Source organism: Leuresthes tenuis, unplaced genomic scaffold (assembly GCF_036924035.1).
Source record: "Leuresthes tenuis unplaced genomic scaffold, fLeuTen1.0.hap1 SCAF_13, whole genome shotgun sequence".
Taxonomy (NCBI): Eukaryota; Metazoa; Chordata; class Actinopteri; order Atheriniformes; family Atherinopsidae; genus Leuresthes; species Leuresthes tenuis.
In genome coordinates this window covers 22,027,273-22,049,210 of record NW_027325367.1, presented here as the reverse complement: position 1 = coordinate 22,049,210, position 21,938 = coordinate 22,027,273, and the positions used below count along the sequence as shown (strand labels likewise).

General features: G+C 36.7%; 1 protein-coding gene across 1 annotated transcript in view; it reads left to right on the top strand.

Moving 5' to 3' along the window:
• The first annotated feature begins 2,098 nt into the window (after window positions 1-2,098).
• The window catches only part of opn5 (opsin 5), a 53,846-nt gene continuing 34,006 nt past the window's right edge, over window positions 2,099-21,938 (top strand). Inside the window, exons 1-2 of the mRNA XM_072362745.1 lie at window positions 2,099-2,241; window positions 21,476-21,595. Coding sequence (XP_072218846.1) covers window positions 2,118-2,241; window positions 21,476-21,595 — 244 coding nt within the window. The 5' untranslated portion in view covers window positions 2,099-2,117. The remainder of the gene's footprint in view (window positions 2,242-21,475; window positions 21,596-21,938) is intronic.

Here is a 21,938-nt window from a genome sequence, read left to right as displayed (position 1 = left end):
AATCTAGCCACTTTAAGCAGTATTTCCACGTATCTTGGCTTGCACTGTGTATTGTTGTTTATAGATACACCGATTAGCCATAACATTGTGACCAACTGAAAGAAGGAGAAAGAGGGTTATACCATTTCTTCCCTTGATCATCATACGAAGTGTGAAATCACTGTCAGATAAAATGGACAGGCTCGCACCCCTGATGAGGACACAGCAGGAATACCAGGAAGACAGTATATTTTTTTCATTGAGACATGACTGCAGGGTCAACTCTCTAGTCAGCTTTAAGACTATACAGGCAGACAGAGACGTTGAACTGTTGGCTGTGAGTTCCTGTCCATGTTGTCTACTGTGAGAGTTCATCTGTGTTACCTTCAAATGCTGAATGTGCCTTTATCAGCTAAGTTGTTGCCAAAGTATAAAAACACCCCAACCCATCAATGTCGACAAAGATTACTACCACACCTTCCTCTCTGCTACATTTAACTTTCTACCTGTCTGTCAGCTGATTTATAATTTGTTTTGTTATAAAAATAACATCTCTTTAACAATAATTAATACTGCAGAAATATAATTTATTTCAGGGGTTTAATGAAGTGTTACTGGATTGAATTGAATTATATATTCCCTCACTAGTGGCTGGAGTGTGGCTTAAAACATTTAGAAAAAAACAATTCAAAACAATCAATACCGTGATCCTTTGAGACAATGGCTTATGCAACAGAAACAATGTCAGTTTGCAGTAATGAATACACTACTCTGAGACAGTCTGGTTATTGATTTTCCTTTCTGCTGTTTCAATTGTGATTATGTAAAAAAAAAAAGTTTATATCTTATCCTTTACTTCAGTCATCTCTGTATGACGAAGATGGATAGGGTAGATAGAGTAACTTCAAAGTCCACATTATTCACAGTTTAGCTCGTTCCATCAGTACTCTTAATTCCACTATTATATCACATCTTCTGTACAGTGTATGCTATTCTAACTTGTATATTAATCAGGAAGGAAGGGCTCATTCCATCTGCATCCTCTTGATTTCAACTGTCTTTGATCTAACACATGCATTTCATCCAGAATAAACTGTACAGGTTTGGCACATTTTTCAAGTTAACAGCACAAGAATGCTGGTGTCTTGAAACAGTTCTTGTGTCAGCCAGACAATGCTGTAGCACACTATTTAGGGGCTAACATTCAGGGCCACAGAGAAAGAAGTGTGACCTTCATGGAGTGAAATAGAAACAAGGAGGGAGGTAAAGATCAAGTTGTTGGGAGAGAGTGGAGTGCATGTGACTTTAACATAGAGTAGGGCTGGGCGATATGGGAAAACGTTACATCACAATATTTTGTATCAGTCGATATCGATATACATTGAGTCCATAACTTTTAGCATCCACCTGAACCCTTTATTTTCCACTGTGTTTATTGGTAGCATGTCTTTTGCGATACAATAAGCTACTGCATTTGTGATAACATGGTGTCTCTTAGATTTTTTTTATCATACGGCATGACGTTGGATAAAGCAGACTATATGGTCTTCTGTTGCACTGACTAAAGACAAGCTGCGTGTTTTCTGTTAGTAGAATTTATGAAAGTTTATAGATGCTGGCTGGATGCTGAAATGTTCAGTTTTTTTTTTCTTTTGACAGAGGGTGGACTTTGAGGTTATTCTTCTAATATTAGGATGAGTTTGAATAATAAGGTAAAAGCACATGTTAAGGAAGCTGCACAGTGGTGTGGTGGTTAGCACTATCGCCTCAAAGCAAGAGGGTTCCAGGTTCAAATCCTGGCTGGTTCTGTTCTACCATCAGCTGTACACTACAGGGTGGGTCACTTACATAGGCTCCAGTCTAGGCTCTGTGTCATTCTAGCAAATAAACTTACACTTAGTTTGAGACAAATTATACCTCTCTACCCATGACAAATGTTTCTAAAAGTTGTCTTGAGAGGAGCAGACAGTGGACTTATTTATTTTATGTATGGATTTCTTACACAGCATGTTGCTGTTGTGTCCCGTTTACCTGATGCCTTCAAATGTGATTGTGAACTGTTTTCAATTTGAGGAAGCAGCTCCATTGTTTCAGCCTTTTTTCCTCAATTCACAGGATATATCCCTCTGTTGGCAGTGATGGAGAACACAACTTGGCCACATCCCTCGTACGTCCCCCATTATCTTCTTCGTGGTGACCCTTTTGCTTCAAAACTTTCCAAAGAGGCGGACATCGTTGCAGCCTTTTACATATGTATCATAGGTCAGTCTTATTAAGAAGGACTCTTTCCTTTTTCTGAATACATGCCTGTTGCATTGAAATCAAACGTAATGCCAATGTTCTGTGATATAAAACATCAGTTTTTTGTTTTGGGCTGCTTCTTCAGAAAAGTTGCATGGTTTGCTCTGACTCTTAAGAAGAAGATCAGTTCAACTTTCCAGATGCTAGAGTACAGAGCACAGGAAGAATTTTTAAAGTTTAGGTTTACTTTGGCTGACTGTTAAGGAAGCATGCAGTGGTTCTTTGGCATGCTGTTCTTTGGCTCTATGCTGTGGCAGCAGGTGCAGCTGTGCATGAATGTAAGTCCATTTTAGTTTATATGGTGCAGTAAGGAGCAATAATTACTCCACTGAAGAATAACAGATCTCTGATAAACAGCCCCTAACAAAAGCAGGGATACAAGTGGAGTGCTCATTCCTTTCTTTTTTCAAAGATTTTTAGTTTTATGAGCTGCTTAAAGGCTTCAATTTAAGTTTCTGCTGCTCTTGTGCATCACCAGGTACTTACATCAGGTGGTATGTTGGATCTTCAAGATGGTCATTGATTAAAAAAAAGAAACATTTCCATTGAGCCAAATGTTCAGGCTTTACACCGCTAAATTCGAATAAATATGAGATGACATCCTCTTGTCATGGATTTCTCTATAAGATTATTATCTCAAGGTATATCATGCTCACAAAGTCTTCTTATTAAGTATATTTAGGTACATGTGTTGGTCCATATTTGACTTTGCAAAGACTTAGAAAATACTCTGAAAGACTATCAGCTCTAGTGTTTAGAGTTTTTAGTCCCAGACTAGCCTCAGACTAAAGATTTTGAAAAGACTGAATCTTGTAGGGTCACTATTTACAAGACTACAACTAAATTTTTCAGATATTTTTTTCCCATCATGCAATTTTTTCCCCATCATGCTCAGCAGAAGTTTTACAAAAATGGAGGAGAAGCAGCTTTTAGCTACAGCTGCTCTTGTCTGTGCAGTGGTTTGCAGTGAAAAACCCAACAAAAAGAAGAGAAAATGCCACAGAATATGGGACAGAATTTTGGACAGTCTATTTTCGCCTGCTTGTTGCACGTTCTTCTACGTCCGCCGACATGTTTGTTATTGACTGTCTGCTTTCCTGTTTCCGATTTTGTCAGTGCTCATCTATTGGTTGTTGATTGTGTTACGTCACTGTGACCTACGATAATATTAAACACGTTTGATATGATCCCAAGCCCAAGACTAGGGAAAGACTGGTATGAAACGCAGTCGCAGACTGCACATTACCACTTTAAACTTAGCGATCAAGATGACGGGAGCGCGCCGAGACTCCAGTTAGACTCCTAAAGACTGTCGGTTTTTAGTCTGGGACTGTGAAAATCGTTTGGTGTAAGCCCAGCATAACAGTACTCCAGTACTCCCAAACAACCACAAGTACATTTTCAGCTTAGGAGAAACAATGCAGTGAAATATGGGGACAGTAATTAATTTTTTTTAGCAGATGCTTAGTCAGTTAGCTCTGCTCTGCTTCCTCAGCTCATGCATTTTTTGTTTATCAGTAGCACCACATGGGCACACCATTCTGGAAGTGTATCCTCATACATTACTGTGCCAAAAGTGTTGAACCACCCCTTATTCTTGTGCAAGAATAATTATCTAGATTTCCTGAAAGTCTTTTAAAGTTGTTGTTCATACAGTGGCATTTTTTCTATTTTTTCATTCTTCCTATTTTTCCCTCCAGTCGTAATGTCTGACCATTTACAGAGAAATATGTTTTTGTTTGTTTAGCCACCTGACACTGCCCCACAACTCATTCAAACATAGAAAGACCTCTAATTCCAGTAGTGAGCCCGTTGTGTATCTAGATCTAAAAGACAACTATGAAAAGACCCACATTTCCTTGCAATTAAAGAATTTTGCACAACACAGTTGTCTTTTAAAACTCAAAACTGTACATGTTACACTTTCACAACAAATAATTAGAGAGTGTACATGCAATTTAGCAAGATCACATGAACCTTGTCAGGGAGCTGGAGTAGTACAAGAATGAGAAAATAATAAAATCTGTATAAATGAGCTCCTTTGATTCAAATTGTGCAAAAATGTAATGCAATGCAAAACACGAAGTGATTCAAGAGCTTGATCAGGCCATTTTTTTGTATAGTTGTTTTCTTTAAAGTGATTCACAAGTAACCAAACAAGACAAAGGCCTGTATCTATGACTGGCAGTAAGTGGTGATTCGAGAGAAAGTGGAGAAGAAATTGTACTATCCAGACCTGATCACAGACTCAAAAGAGGTGACTTATTGGATTCCATTGGCTGCACTAATCAAATTCAAGTAACCTAAGGAACTTCAGGTTCAGGTTCAACTTATGTCACTTCTCGACCACTCACTCCTCATAGGAACATTGTCTCATACTGCCATCCCTACAAACAAGGCAGTGTCAATCTAGACTGTTCTCATTTGTCGTTCCAGGAAGATGGAATGAGCTGTCTGATGTTTTCAGAGCAGGGGTGTCTTTGTGCCTTTAAGAATCTCATCTCATCCAAGAACACTTCTTCTAACACCTCTATAACAGAAACAAGCCAAGCTCTTACTTTTATAACTTTTCTCTGTCCTTTAGGTAAATAAATAGCACTTAGTGCTTACACTAGGGTTTTTACTACACTAAAGCTTCAATGTTGCTCTAAGGAATGATTTTGATAAAATGTAACAACTGATGAACAGGTATGGAAAATACCTAATGTTTATAGTCAGCATGGGGTGCTGACTAATACACTCTTCGTAGGATCTTCCTTTGTCGTGGTAATAAAAATAGGATAGGATTAGAAAAATACTTTATTCATCCCCAAGTGGGGGAAATTCAAATTAGTCGAGTAGCTCAAAAAAATTTAAATATTTACAATGATTTCATACTAAACAACAAAAACAATAATAATAAAAATAATGATGATGATGTTGATAATAATTATCAATGACGAAATAAATAAAATAAAAGTGAGAAGAACATGTCAGCAGTCACTGTTAAAAAGCCTTATGGCTGTGGGGACAAAGGACCTCCTGAACCTCTTAGTCCTGCAGCGCAGTGAGATGAGCCTCTAACTCCAGCTGCTTCTCTGTCCTGCCAGGATGCTGTGGAGAGGATGTCTATTATTATCCAAAACAGAATATAATTTCCTCCTCATCCGTTGCTCCACCACAGCACTTAGAGGGTCTAGTCTTCTGCCTACAATAGAACTGGCCTTTTTTTTTACCAGTTTTTCCAGGTGTCTACAGTGCAACTCCCCCAGCAGACTACAGCATAGAACATTGCACTCTCAATGATAGTGTGATAAAACATGCATATCATATCACTACAGACATTGAAGGACCTGAGCCGTCTCAAGAAGAAGAGACGGCTCTGGCCCATCCTGTACACTGCTACAGCAACAGCCCCAGGTATTTACAGGTCTGAACAGACTCTATCTCCCCTCCATCAATGCAGACTAGCTGGTATGGAGTTTTAGATCTCCTGAAGTCCACCAGCTCTTTGGTTTTGGTAGTGTTCAGGAGCAAAAAATTTTGGTCCAGCCATAATATTCACAGATTAACGTGAATTGCATCATATTTGCCTGTACTGTCTATTGGGCTTTAAACCAGTGTCTTCCCAGAGAACAGTCATCCTTTCTGTGAGGATAACTGACTGCAATTACTTACAATGAGCAGCAAATCAAATAAGTGACCTTTCCTTGTCATAAAGTCCTTTGAGAGATACTTCAGGCAGACGAAGAAAGGTCATTATCGTGACCATGTGAGCACAGTACTAACCTACACTCTGAAAAATATCTGCAATCTAGCAGAAGTGAGCATTTTTGTTCATAAAGAAGCAAAATTGTGGTAAAAAAACAACTTATCCAAAATTTAGAATTGATAGAAACAAGTTGAGCTCCAGCATTGAGTGACACGTAAAGATTAGAGGCTATGATTGTGGTGTGGTGGTTAGCATCATCGTGTCACAGCAAGAGGGTTCCAGGTTCAACTCCCGGCTGGGGCCTTTCTGTGTGGAGTTTGCATGTTCTCCCCATGTATGCGTGGGTTTTCTCCAGATACTCCAGCTTCCTCCCACTGTCCAAAAACATGCATGTTAGGTTAATTGGTATCTCTAAAATTGTCCTTAGGAGTGTGTGTGGTTGTCTTGTGTGGCCCTGTGATGGACTGGCGACCTAGCCAGGGTGTACCCTGCCTCTCACTCAATGTCCAGAATCAGAATTGGATTAAGCGAGTATTAAAAAATGCAAGGCATTCAATTTGCTGGAACTTTTTTCATTTTTTGGAAGTGTTATTCCTCTTCTTTTTTTTAAGATATATAATCTGTCTAGCTGTTGGTCAAAGTGGACATCAGGTAGAATGTGGCTAATGGAGCACAGTCCATCATGTCATCATGTCACGGTGACTCTAAAAACATCTGTGAGTTAAGGCACAAATGGCATCAAACATATCAGACTGCAGACGGTCTTCATTCAGGGATTTGTCAAGTCATTTCATGATATATTAAATCATAATACTTTTCATAAGACAAAAAAATAATAACCTGAATGGCACACAACTTTATAACTAAATATCTTTGTCTGCCGCATAATTTATGACTATGATCAAACTTTGTTTGACATATTCATCAGGCAGACGTAGGCTGATGGGATATCCCGTATATGGGAATCTTTACAGGGGCACGTGCCCCAGTAAAAAAAAACTTCCCCTTTAAAACCCTAGTTTCTACACTTAAACACAGAGAAGCTGGGTACTGAATCACTCATCCTCTTATTAGTTGGATCTACATAACACTCATAGCTCCCCATCTCTGATAAAGAAATCGGACACCATGCAGTTATAATATACTGTAGTTGCATTCTTTATTCAAGGATTATCCATTTTATGTTTCTAAAAAGAAAAAGAATTTAGTGGAATTAGTCGTTTTATTAATCAATTTTCACTGTCAACTCACAAGTCTTTTCCCCAGAATTGCAGGTCACTCTCACTGGAGCAGCTTCAGTCAGTGCTGCTGTTGTGCCTCAGTGTAATGGGTATTATTTAAAGCATGATTTTCCGCTGCCCCACCGTCACATGCTCAAACACAGATCACACATCAAGCACTTTGAAGCAAAGGGATTATCCTGAGGACCTTTCTTTGAATCAAAGGCATAAAAATAACATTTTAATGAGTGTACTGGTCTGTGTAAACACAGATTCTGCACAAACCAGATTCATCTAAATTATTTTATCTGTCAGTGGCCTCAAAGAAGGTCTGCTGACATGTTCATAAAGGCACTGCATTGGAATGCAATGCATTTGGGCACTCATATGCTTAAGTGTATCTTCCTCTCTCTGGGTATAAATGGGCTGCTATCGACTCTATTTCCTCTATTTAACGAAGGTCTTTGTTCCAGTCTGTGTGAAAAAACTAAATTGTGTTATCAAATTACAAACATAAAGCATGATATACGGCTTTCCTATCATAAAATCTTAGAAATCTACATGTAGTCAGCTGGCAGTTAATTTAGTACAACAGCAATGTAAAAGTGAAACAGTTAATTCAGCAGTCCTGCAATAAATCCTCTCTTCATCAAGGTTGTAATTTGCAATCTCCGTTGTAAGTGAGAGGGTACAAAACACTGCAAAATAATGTGCAGTGTGCCTACCCAACTCTGTTCATCATAACTTGATTGAAAAATTTTAACTGGTCTGAAATTTACAAGAGCAAATCTGATGAGAGCTCTCCACATTGAGTGCATTCAGCAGAAAAGGAATATGCAAAATTCTATTGCAAGCCATTTTAACATTTAAAAGCCAGAATGGATATGTGTTGCAGATATCTGTAAATCAGTTTTGCCTAGTCTACATTCTTCCTATTCACAATTGTCATTTCAGATATCCACAACTACATTCTTGTTAGGACAAATGACGTCACTTCAGCCATTCATGTGTATAGGGTTTGTCATTACAGATATCTACAATTCAGTTGTGGATATCCACTATGTGAATTATGGATATCTGTAAGTGAATTACGACTAGTAATAATTCCAGTTTAAGATATCTACAGTTTGATTCTGATTAGTCATAATTCCAGTTCAAAATATCTTTATTTCACCTCAGTTAAAGATATCTACATGTCCCTTTTCAGATATCTTAAATTAAGTTTTGATTAGGCGAAATGACATTGTAGATATCTCAAACTGGAATTACTACTAGTCGTAATTCAGTTACAGATATCCATAATTACGTAGTGCACATCTGTGAAGAATGTAGTTGTGGATATCTGTAATTTAGTTGTGCCTAGGCAAAACTGAATTACAGTTATCTCTATATTTAATTTCGACTAGTCACAATTACATTACAGATATCTTGAATGAAAAATGACAGCATGTTTTTTTTTAACATAGTTTAAACATTAATTTAGGTGTCTTTGTGAAATGTTTTGCTGTACAATAACAGTTTGAAACTTGAAAAAAAACAACAACTGGTGTTTGTCTTTTATTCATCTCATTTAAATCCAAGAGGGTCGTTTGACTGTGAAGTCAAATTAAACAACAGCCCACATATTAGACAGTTAGCGGAAAATCAAATGTTACAATGCTCATGAAGTTATTACAGGACTATTTTGGGACAGTTTTAGCTTATTTTAGCCTTTTTGTTTTGTTTGTCATGTCACACTGAGTTCCACTAACTTTTCCTTGAAAATGTTGGCATTAGAACTACACAAAGTGCAGATATTCTGTGTGCTGTCTGTGTACACTTGTGGTTCTGTTAAAAAAAGGTATGAATTATGGTTAATGATGGTAAAAAAAAAATAGACTTTGCAGAAGATTTCTTTAAAAGACACAAAGGAGCTTCAAAATAAAAAAACAAAAAAGCAAAGACTTAAAAGATTTTACATGTACAGAAAACATCACTAAATGTAAAAACTTTCTGTAAAGATGGTAAAAAAAAAAAGCTTTCTGTAAAAATTCTGTGATTGCATCATTCGCCATCATCAGTACTTTTATTTGTGATCTGTGCAACTTGTGTTACGACTATAATCTGGGAACATTTTTCTGTATTTGGTTGTGCTTTTTCATTTTGGTGTGTATTTGTTGTCAACTCAATCTTTTCTTCCATTTTTTTCTGTCATGGACAGTTCTATGAATTCAAAAAAGGTTTATTCCAAGGAAAAAAGCAAAAACAGAAAGCACGGCTGAGCCGGTTATCAAAAATACTTGAACTGGGTATAACCAAACAAAACAAGACAAGACTGTGACTTATAAATAACAAGACTATGAATTACAAACGCGAAAAGACTATGAGGCTAGAATCAGACTTAACTGTGGCGACTCTGGCATGAAGGGTAAGTGAGGATTCTGCAAAGAATGAGAGGAAACCAGGAGACTAAATGCTGTGGAGGGAGTGATTACTGAGTGAGCGCAGCTGATGACAATGAAACAGGTGACATGAGTGAAACTAAGTGGCAGGGGAAAAACATGACAAGAACATAACAAAGAACCTGAAAACATGAATATCAAACATAAAACATGACAGAACCTGAACATAACAATAATCAAAACATAAACTGTGACATTTTCTGTCTGAAGATACAGTTATTAGACCTGTCAAGAACATTGATAAGATGCCTGACTGCCAGCTTATCTACCTCAAGTAAAAACTGAAAAACAGCAGGAGAGATGATGCTGAAAGAGTCAGATGTGTCTCTTATTTTTTTTTGTCAGGGACACAGTATGCATTACGGTTCTTTATTCACTAGCTCTGAGCAGTTTATTGAGTGTTCTGTTATAGTATTCCTGTGGCTGTAAATCCACTTTTCATGTTGCGCATTATCTGGGTCTGGCAGGCAGTTTGTTGGCGGGTAATTAATTGATTAGTAATTACATGCTCTCAGACAACTTAAGTTATTAAGTTGACAACAACCAAACACACTTTCACACAAGTGGAAGTTGGCTGAAGTGGTGGCTGATGTGTAGATTGTTCTGTACCAGTTAATCTCTGAAGAAAGACTGGACGAAAGTGAAATGGGAGAGGTCAATTCTACACGTGAGCCCATACATACCAATACTATACCTTTTCTTTTAACATTCTTAAGTTTGGGTGGCCGTGGTCAGTGGGTAGAGTGGGTTGTCCAATAACTGCAAGGTTGGCAGTTTGATTCCCACTTGCGCCACTCAAAAAGATGAAACTGACAGCTGGAGGGGTGTCAGTCCACCTCCTTGTCACAGCTGAGATGCCCTTGAACAAGGCACCGTACCCCCAAGCTCCCCAGGTGCTGTGAAAGGCGATACACCGCTCCAGGGTATGGCTTCTGTCTCTATGAGTGTGTGCCCCTGTGCATGTGCGTGTCAACAGATGCCAACTTTGATGGGTTAAAGGCGGAGGACAAATTCTGTGTGTATGACTGTATGCATGACAATAAATCTAGTCTTAATCTTTTTCCTGTTATGATTAAAAAATTTCTCAGAATTTAATTAATTCATAATAGTAACAATAATGATAATAATAATAAGAAGAATACTTTCACTCTCCTGTTGGGCATGTTGGATGTCTTACTTATGCTTGGTTCCTCCAGCCTAAAGGACTGCTCTGTCCTGAATGGAGACAGATGTTGCCCCTGAAATCTTCAGTCTGTGATGCTCTGATAACAACAGAGAGCATCATGGACCTCACCTTTCACATTAGTTCTATCTGATTTTCTCTTCTTGATGTCACTGTTAGCATGATTAACCACACAGCTGCAAATGACCTCATCATCACCCAACCTCCTTTTAACTGATGTCAATTTGCACCTGAGATAATGACTGCAATGTTCCCAGATTTTTAACCTGACATTCTACCACATATCATCAAATTTGCTAGTTTTGTACACGCAGTTATCTTTATATGTTCCATTGAAGAAGCAACATAATTTGCCACACTGTTGAATTTCTTTCTTGAAGGAGTTTTAACTGACTGCTCTCGTGTTGGGGCAATGTTTCCTGTCAATCACCCAGATGCAACAGCTTATTAGAGTGTGCAAGCACTCCCTTTTAATAACAGAGAAATTTGCATATATAGACTTGCTTGCGGGGCTACACAGTGGTGGGGTGGTTAACAACATTGCCTCACAGTAAGAGGGTTCCTGGTTCAACCATCTTTGTGTGGAGTTTGCAGGTTATTCTCGTGTATGCGTGGGTTCTCTCCAGTTACTTCAGCTTCCTCCCAACATCCAAAAGCATGTATGTAAGGTAATTGGGGACTCTAAAATTGTCCATAGAAGTAAGTGTGCATGGTTTCATGTCTCGTTTGTCTCTGTGTGGCCATGTGATGGACGGGTGACCTGTCAAGGGTGTACTCTGGCTCTTGCCCAATGACAGCTGGGATTGGCTCCAGCCCCCCGTAACCTTAAAATGGATTAATCAAGTATAGAAAATGGATGGATGGATGGACTTTTGTACAGATGTATTGTTTGAAAATGCAAATAGGTGATTCATTTTTTTCTCATGAATGAGTGACTCAATTTTCCCTCTACTTGATTTGCAAATACATGTCCAAAATTGATAATTTTATTTAATTTGTATATGTTACAAAGCCAATTTTTTTTATATTAGATTACATAGTTTTGTGTCATATCCTGTTTGGGTTTTTTACAAAATTATATTTGTATTGTGTATAATTTTTTTAAACTTCATAATCCTATAGGCTCTTTGTTGACATTTTCTTATTAGCAACCTTGAAAGAATCTTACTTTTCCATTTTAGTACTGTAGTAGTAATTCACTGTAATAGCTTATTTTTATGGCTGGCAATTAGGCATCATAATATACAAGACTGTCAAAAAGTCTTAAGCCACCCCTAATTTATATATATATTAACAGGAACACATTGGTCTTTCTTAAGATGTCTGTTTTGATAAGCTGAAAAATAACACTCATTCCTTTGAAAACGGTTAGACAGCTTTGTTCAAACAGCAATGCAGAAAGAGAGAGAAAGAAAGAACTTTTGTTCAAAACCACAGAGATTACAGATAACAAAGTAGGCTCATTGAAAACAAGAAATTATGAGTATATTAGACTTTTTAACAGTATTGTTAATTTTGTTTACACTTTTGAAATTTAACTCTATGTAATAATCAATGGGAATGCTCAATCTTGGCTGAATGCCTCCATTTGCTATTTTATTTCTTCCTGGAGCTGTGCATCATATGACTACCTGGAAATCGCAAGATGTACAGATTGCTTGTACAGATTGCTTATTGTGTTATTTATTACAACAATTCCACTTACAAGTGCCCTAAAGATTTACATAAAATAAAGTTATCTAAAAAAAATCTGGTTTGTTCAGAAGTAACAAAGGTGTTTTGAGTAGATCAAACAGACTGAACTGGAGGCAGCTGATGGGGCTACATGGTGGTTTTGTACATGTCCAAGATAGAATAGAACAGTTACATTTTTACAATAAGCCATAATACTTTTTCTTTTACAATATTTTTTGGTGTAGACCATTATGATGGTTCATTGAATATACTGTATGTTCGTAGAGCACAATTTACGAACAGAGCATCTGGGTCAGAGTGCAGCTCTGACTTACAATTTCAGTGCATGTCTTATTATACCCAAACACAGGAGAAGGAAAAAAAATGTCTATGTATCAGACAAGTTATCATAAATTCTGGACTGTAGAGCACACTTGAATATAAGCTACACTCTGTAATTTTAAAAAGAAAATCCATTTTGTACTTGTATAGGCCTCGCCGGATTATAAGCCGCGGGTGTCCACATTGTAATATGAGATATTTACACAGAAAGATGTTACGCGTGAGGATTTTTAAACTTTTAATTAAATGCGTGTGGTAACATAAACAAATACATGTTTTTTTTTCTGAACAGTGCCTGTAACACCGATGGTAAGAAAAAAAAAAAAAAAGGAACCAGGAAAAACCATCAAAGTCATCTTCTTCAGAGTCCGAATTGAACAGCCTCAGAACTTCATCACTCACGTTTGATTGATCGCCTTTAATTTAAAAGCTGCATCATATGCATTTCTTCGTTTGTTTTCCATGTTGAGGGTGAGTACAAATGACCAATTTACAATAACTAAACAAACTATTCATTGATTTTATTGGTCTAATGTTACAAGGCAAAATGTTTTTGGCTTGTAACATTTGAATCAAAAGCATTTTGGCTTGCAACAAAAAAAAAGAAAAGAAAAAAACATTTGCCACACCGTATTATAAGCTGCGGCACTCGAATCCTGACTGAAACTGTTCAAACTTATTATTTCTGTGTAAGTGATCACAAAGTTGAGCTGCAACAAGTCTTTCAAGAACTTTAGACAAAAAAGGGAGATTGGATATAGGCTGATAATTAGCCAACACTTCTGTATCAAGAGTAGGTTTTGTAAGTAAAGGTTTAATTACAGCAACCTTAAAAGTCTGAGGTACATATCCTCATATTATCATAACAAAGACAAATTGATCAAATCCAATATGGAAGTGTTGATTGGGTCTAAAATACAAGTTGATGGTTTAAAAGAGACTATTGCTGTTGTTAGTTCAGAGAGATCGACTGGACAGAAACTATCAAAATACCAATCAGACTTTCTGAATACTTCCAAAGCTGCTATCCTTGATGATACATCAGTGGTAATAGTGGGAAGGATTCCATTAATCTTCTCTGACAGAAACAATTTTATTGATAAAGAAGCTCATGAAATCATCACTGCTGAGAGTTAAAGGAATACATGGCTTAACTGAGCTCGAACTCTTCGTCAGCCTGGCAACAGTGCTGAAAAGAAACCTGGGATTATTCTTATTGTCTTTTATCAATGATGAATAGTACGCTGTTTTAACTTTACGAAGGGCTTTCCAAACTAATTGAGACTCTACTAAATTAGAGGAACACCACTGTCTCTCCAGCTTTCTTGTAGTCTGTAGTTATTTTAGGCCCATTTCAAAATAAAATTCAATACATTTCTTGTGTCTGTTTGTTTTTGTTCCCATGGGCCTTACTGACCCGGATGTACATTGTCCTAAATACGACCTTGCGAGATCATATGAGATATTGCGAAACTTTGCGAGAAAGTATAAAGGAAATGGGGAGATGGAAATGTCTAATGCGAACGTATTCTTATGTAATGCCCATGTTACTCACATGACTATCAGTCAGCTTATTTTCCTTCTCAAGAATAAAAATGGCCAAAACTCAATGACAATAAAGATAGACTTAACATATGTAGTTAAATTCCTGAAGACTTGTCAGGAAAAAATTCCTGAAGACTTGTCTCCATATTACTACTATTCTCCAGCTGATGATTTCTGTGATGTTAATAGAATGTCTTTCAAATTCATTATTTTCTTTTACGCAAGAAACCTCTGGAAAGTGGACAAACACAGTGCTGTGGAGCTGACTAGAGTAGAGTGAGTTCATGATTGGCGTTCAATCTCGATCAGTATTTTTTAATTTAAATGTCTTCCAAACTTAATTTTTGTATTTGATTGCTCCACTTGCTTTCCAAGACATCCAAGGAAATTGCATTTGTTTTTGTTTTATTTGGGGATGCAATAATAGATTGATATGCAGTTTAGTTTTGTAATCTACTCTGCATTTTGTGCTGTCTCAAAAACAGATCAAAAGTTATATCAAAGATGATTGAAAATAACATTTTCTTTGTAAGCTGTAAAAAAAAAAAGTATCTTGTTACAGTGCCCTAAATCCTGCTTTTTAACAATGAAAGGTGAAATTTTGAAGTGTAGGTAACTTTCAGCACATTTACTACATATTTCAAGTTATTAACAGTTATTAACTTCACTTGTTTTAAAGTAGCCTTGATGGTTAAACGTTATCAATCCATATATGGGAATGATTCCAAGCAATGATTAACATTTTAGCTTCAGACCATTATAAGATTTTCATGGCAAATTTCCTGGCTTTATTACATTGACTACTTTTAACACTATGTATGATATATGCACCCAAAAGGCCAGTTGTCTGTATTCAACCAAATTCAATCAATTTTATTAGTTTCACTTACAACAGCTCACAACTGCATTTCAGAATGACTGAGATGTTCTTTTGAATAAACATAGAGTTTGATATCATGCACAGGATTACCAAACTAAGATTGAGTGTTCACTTTGCTCATGCCCCAGTACTCTGCATGGAGCTGTAGATGAAGTGGTTGTTGTGAAAACCTAGAACAGTAGCTTTTCAAAGCTTTCTTTGTGTTAATGTCACCACACATTTTTTTATTTGATCATTTAGATCAGGCCCTGTTAACCACAAAATTACTGGCTGGGGGGGCTTTCCAAGATGGCTGCAGACTGCTAAGACTTGACGTGAAAGTCCTTGCTATGAAGTTGTATAACAGTGATGTGCTAAGTTGTTATGAATAAAGGATTAGCTTTAGAAATTGTTTTAAATTCTAACTTGTTAGATGCTATACACTTATAAATACTTTGGTGGCTCATGTATTGGCAACCAATTTTCTATTTACACATTAAAATCCCAAATTTGTAAATATGAGCAAACATGATTAACACTGTCACACGTTTTATTGTTTTCTATATATAATCTTTATATCATCCATATAACAAAAGCTCTATTGCATGAAAATAAAAAAATAAGCCCTTGTTTTTTTAAATCCATTAAATCAATAATGACTGCGATGTCAAATTTTGTATTTTGTCTCAGTATCTGATCAGATAACTGAATGTAGCATTACATTACTTATTCTACTGCTATTTGTTCTTCTACAATTCAATCAAAAGTATAGTTGACTACTTAATTTGTCACTCCACATTTGATAGAATGTGTTTGTCATATTATATTTTAGATAAAATTTTAAATAGATTAAATTAATAACTTTAGACTGCTGCAATTTATTTTGTCTTATTGTAACTCACTGTAAATTGGTCTTTTTTTTCAATTTCAAGGAGTATACACAGCAGGTGACGGAAATACATTCAGTTTTGGTGAGTGCCAGGCCTTTAAATGGTGACATCAGTGACAATTTAATTACCTAATAATTCTGCTGCCATTGAGTGGTGATTGCCTGAAGCTTTTAGTTGCCGTGCTGCATTCACAGCCAGTCAAATCACTGAACAAGAAAAGTGTTGTATTTGTCCAATTGTTTGCCTTTTAATAAGGAAGACTTTTTTTCATACTATTAGCTAGAACTTCACCAAGACATTGTTGCTAAAGATGAATATCCAGTACCAAAAATATTGAAGAAAAATCAAACGTATTTCATTATTCAATAGAATTAGCTGGAATTAAAAAAGTTAAAACTAAACAACTACATCGAAAGGCCCTGCATACTTACACAGTTGATTTAAGCTGGCACACAACCGATAACGAGTGATGGAGTGTTTTCTGTTTGTCCATATCAGTACAGCAAACCATTTCATAATAATCTGTTTTAGAGTCATGATTGCTCATGAAATACTTCTATTCCTGTCAGAAGCTGCTGTGTGTCCACTTGCCTTTCACAATGTCAGCATTAGACAGCTTCTCCCAATAGATGATGCACTGGGGCTGTTGATATCTCCTGTCCAGATGAGAATATAAAATGGGTAATCTTCATGATACTATCTTTTTTTTTTTTTCTGTAGATGGTGTTCGTCCACACTGATGTTTAGTTGTGTTACCTTCTTGTCTGTCAATTGGAGTCTTGAAGTAAAATTTCCCACCATTCAGCATCTGCATTAATTGACAGGGGTTCCATTTGACAGCAGGTTTTTCCCCTGATTCATATATATGTGTGCTTTTACCTTTCAAGTCTGATACAATGAAAGCATTGAATCATCGTTTTTAGGACGCGTAAGCCTAATAGCAAAGTCAGTCGTTTTTCTATCTCTTGTTCAAGTTTTCAGTTTCACCTTGTTTATCAGGGTGCTCCAGTGTGCTGATTTGCAAACCACAGTTGTAAGCAGCTGCTTAAGTACGGTGGGAAATTCATATAATTACTTCCTGTAAAGAAGAACATTTGAATAAGAAAGTAAAGCTTTGTCAAAAAGCTGGATCCCCAGTTTGTTATGTAGTATATGAATGGAAGTTAACAGGAATAGTGGAGATCAACTTGTTATCTGCAAAACAAAAAATCTTTCCAAGAGTAATTCTTGCAAAATAACAATAATAAGGAAAATAAAAAAACCCTGCAGAGCATTTTAGGAGGTTTTAGCAGACTCTGGAGATGTAATACACTACACCTCACAAATATTGCCTTCATTAAAAAAAACCTTGCCTGTTTCCTCATAAAGTCCATCATGAAAAGTTTGCAAATTTACAACAAACTTGACGCATTGTGGACTGATGAAGTTCAAGTCTTTCACGACAATACGCAAAAGTAAGTGTTTCAGGAAAACAGGGACAGAATTTCAAGACAGGAGCACCTCTTCAACTGTTAGGCACAGTGGAGAGTGATCATGCTTTTGTGGTACAGCCACAGGGAGAATTTCACTGGTAGCACAAAACATGTATATAATTAACTACCAGAAAATTGTGTAGATATTGGAAGAAACTAATTAACTGGATGTGTACTTGTTTAGTTGCCTGATGTTTTGCACACTCCTTTCCCTTCTTTAAATATTCATGTTTTAGATGCAGTTACAATATGGATTAAGTGAAGCATTGTATTAATTAAATTAAATTTTAGGAGTACAATTTGGCTGCACACAGTGTTGCATGATGAGCTTTAACCTGCAGCCAAGGAGTTTAGTCAGCAATTAGCTGAAATGGAAGGTTATGAATCAGGGAAATAAGCAGGGGTCCTCAGGTTTTAAATGTTAATCAGTCAGTTTTCAAATGTACAGGCGGCAATAGTAGTTTTTCAATGTTACAGATTGTGTTAATGTGGTTATGTTTCTGGAAGTATGTTTGGCTAATACGACACTGTTGTCAAGCATAGAACAGTATTCAGTTCAAACATCACATGGAAAAATCAGAATAGAGCTTGTTCCAGCAATGAAGACAGTTGGAGATAAATGCAACCTTTATACTTTCTGTAAAAAATGAAAAAAAAGTTATTAGTTATTAGTTATTTGATAAAGTTATTAGTAACACTGTGTATTAGTTGAAGAAGATATTGCATAACTTAAGTCTGTAAACATATAATGACATGTCTGAATCAGAAATTTAAAAAATACAATCTTCTGTCCTTTATGTAGCTTAGCCAAATTACCCCTTGAACTGTGTATAGTTATTAGGCAGGCTACCAGGGTCGTTTCTTGCTATAGGCGAACTAGGCGAATGCTTTGGGCCCCCTTGCCACCAGGGTGCCCCAAAGCTGCCTGTTCAGCCTCATCTGAGGATAATTAAAATGTCCTGTATTTATCTGTAGCTATTTCATGTATTACATCCCTTATATTCTTAAAAAAATAAACATAGGATATAAATAAAGTAAACTGCAAAGATGGTGTTTTGTGGCATTATTAGGTCATATTTGTTGGACAGCACTGTCACACATTGAGTGGCGTAGCGGGCCGCTGACAGGTATGACGGCAATGATTGACATCTGCCCATCATTCCCATTAGCAAGAAAAGTGAACAAGACAAACGCCATAATGGCATCTAAAAGAAGCGATATTAGTGACGCGGAAAAACAGAGGAAAAAAAACGGTCTAATGATAAAGATAAAGCATGTGTTGGGTGATGTGGGCTGGATAGCTGGAGGTGTAACGTTTTGCGTGTTTATTTGTCCTGCTAGCTAGCCTCGGATAAACATTATGAAGCTGTATTTGTTCGTTATAAACTCAGCTTTAGTGTCAGTAGTGTCAGTGAACAGTCTGTCCTGCCATGGGAATGACTGACTCCAGACCTGTTTATTCAGATTCTGGCAGGGAGGAAGGGATGTTGTCCTGCTCTGGAAGTTGTCTCTCAGATATTTGACACTTAACATTATTTTGGCATTACTTAGGATTAATTTACTAAATTTGGTGTGTATTTTATAAGCCTCTAATTAGAAGTATGCTGCTGTTTATAATAAAAAAATATATATATTTTAAAGGTTTGTTTTTTCAGTGATATACAAATATTAGGCATCATGTTGTTTATTTTAGACTATTGTGGCAGTGGGGGGGGGGGGCTGGAGCCTATCCCAGCATTCATTGGGCAGTCGCCCACCAATCGGTGGTTCGACTCTTCCCGGGCTACATGTCGAAGCATCCTTGGGCAAGACACTGAACCCCACGTTGCCTCCCAGTGTATCCAATGGGGTATGAATGTGTGTATGAGTGATTAGAAAAGCACGTAGTTATGTATCTTAAGACGTGCTGTATGAGTGTGTGTGAGTGGGGTGAATGCGGCATGTAGTGAAGCGCTTTGAGTGGTCAGTTAGACTAGAAAAGCGCTATACAAGTACAAGTCCATTTACCATTACTCCTAAGGACAATTTTAGAGTCAACAATTAACCAAACTGAAATGTGTTGTGAAGCCAGAATACACAGAGAACCCACACATACATGCAAACTCCACACAGAAAGGCCCCAGGTGGGAATGGAACCTGGAACCCTTTCCCTGTGAGGCAACAGTGCTAAGTACACACTGTGCAGTGTGTACCTTCCACAGGGTTAGGAATCTCTTCATTGTATCATCTAAAAAAATTATTATAATTTTAACAGCATAATAAAAATTATTAAAATTATTATCTAAAAAATGTCAAATTAGAGATGGCTTAGTTTCACGATTCTTATTCTATTAATAAATCGAGTGCCTGCAGTATCACATGAAAAGTGTTGTTTAAAGCTACGATATCTCCCATACAATTATTGCTCAGGTCACTGCAGCTTTAAAGCTCATTGGTTTGGTTTTAAGAATCTCAGCCATACTACTTCAGTAAGCCTGAGTCATTATTGAACAATGATTAATAAAGTACTTGAATTGAACTGAATTTAATCTAATTTAATTGAACATAAGTCAGGGGAGAAAATATTAGGAACATTCCAAATGGTAGTCCAGTTAATTATATAAACACATAACCTACATATTGTGTGCAACTTTAACCCCCTTTTTTTAGAATTTATGGCTGTTTTATTGAGTTGCTTCAGAACAGATGCACATGTGTTTCGAATAAGAAATAAAGTGAATGGTAGGCATCTATTTGGATTTAATCATAGCATACTATCTCAAACATGTCTGACATTCCTTAAAGGGGCCATTTCTTTTTTATAATTATTTGTTTGTTTTGAATTGCTCTCTTGCATTTTACTATCACACATTTGTGAGCCCCGGTCTTTTACGTGAAACAAGGAGACAGAAATAGCTAGAGCATCCCTGCAGGAACTTATTTATTTAACTATTTTGCTTTGAGGCTAAATAGAATCACTTCAATTCTACTGAAAACAATAATGGAAGGATATTGGAAAGTAGTCTCCTGTATACCTGGAACAAAAAAGGGGGAAAAAAAGCTTGTTACTTATTGTAATAGTGTGACAGCAGCTTTATTCCACAATGCTTTAGACTTTAGAAATAACAATCAAACAGCTGCTGCACTTTGGGAGTTATTGCAATGTGATTAAAGGGTTTTGTACTCATCAGTATCCTAATGTCTACTGCTGTAGTGCATCTACAGGAGAAAAGCCCTTTAGGAAGAAGAGCACTCTGTGGGAGGTGCCTTCTGTGATTCTGTGATCCTTACTTTAATTCTTCACTTATAAGAATTAAGATATTATTCAATGAGTATACTCAACGCTGTCTGATTTTTGTAATCTTTTTTTTTTTACTGGTTTGAGTATCTTGGTTGTAACTTGTAAGAATGAAAGTTGCAGGAAGGTGCTCTTGTTAGTAGAATTAGAAACTGGCAAAATTATGTTTCTCTTTTGATGTGATTTTGCATTACAACTTGCATTACAGATTTCTACATTCATACTTATGAGACTGTGTCAAAGACATTCACCTTTCGCATTTCTTTTTTTTTACCTGTTCCCTCTTTGCCTTTATTTATTCAGGATTTTTGTTTTCAGGCAATGCTTTAACTTTACTGCTTCCCCTGATGATTTTCACTGAATACCACTGTGTGTCTTTCAAAGAAAATATGTGTCTATATGGTATAGAAAATATGTATTTGATTTGCTATCAGAATTGATAAGCAGGTTGTTTTTTTGTGATGAGCCACCTGATAAAAGACGCATGTGACTGTAACCTATCTGTATCATTCACCAACTTCTGTTCAGAAACAGTTGTGATGGCATATGAGAGAAGCAAATGGAGGATCATTTAATGTTTTTTTCTCTCTTTTTTTGACAGGAATCATGTCTGCAACAGGGAATGGCTACGTCATTTATATGACCATCAAACGCAAGACCAAGTTGAAGCCTCCTGAGCTCATGACTGTTAATCTGGCCATCTTTGATTTTGGCATATCAGGTAATTTTATAAGCACAATAAAGATTATTTATACATATAAGCTAAGGAATAACAACACTAAAACTAAACAAATAATAAGGATAATAGTGCCCAATTGTTATTGGATTATTGGAATCAAAGTTGTTTTTAAAGAGTAAAATTTCCAAAAAAATTATACAAAGGGTGTCTGCATAGTTGTGTAGTGATTGGCACAGTTGCCTCACAGAGAGAAGGTTCCTGGTTTGAATCGCAGGTTAATTAATGATTCTAAATTGACCCTAGGAGTGAGTGTGAGAGTACATGGTTGTTTGTCTCAGTATGGCCCTGTGATGGAACGGCAACCCATCCTGGGTGTACCCTGCCT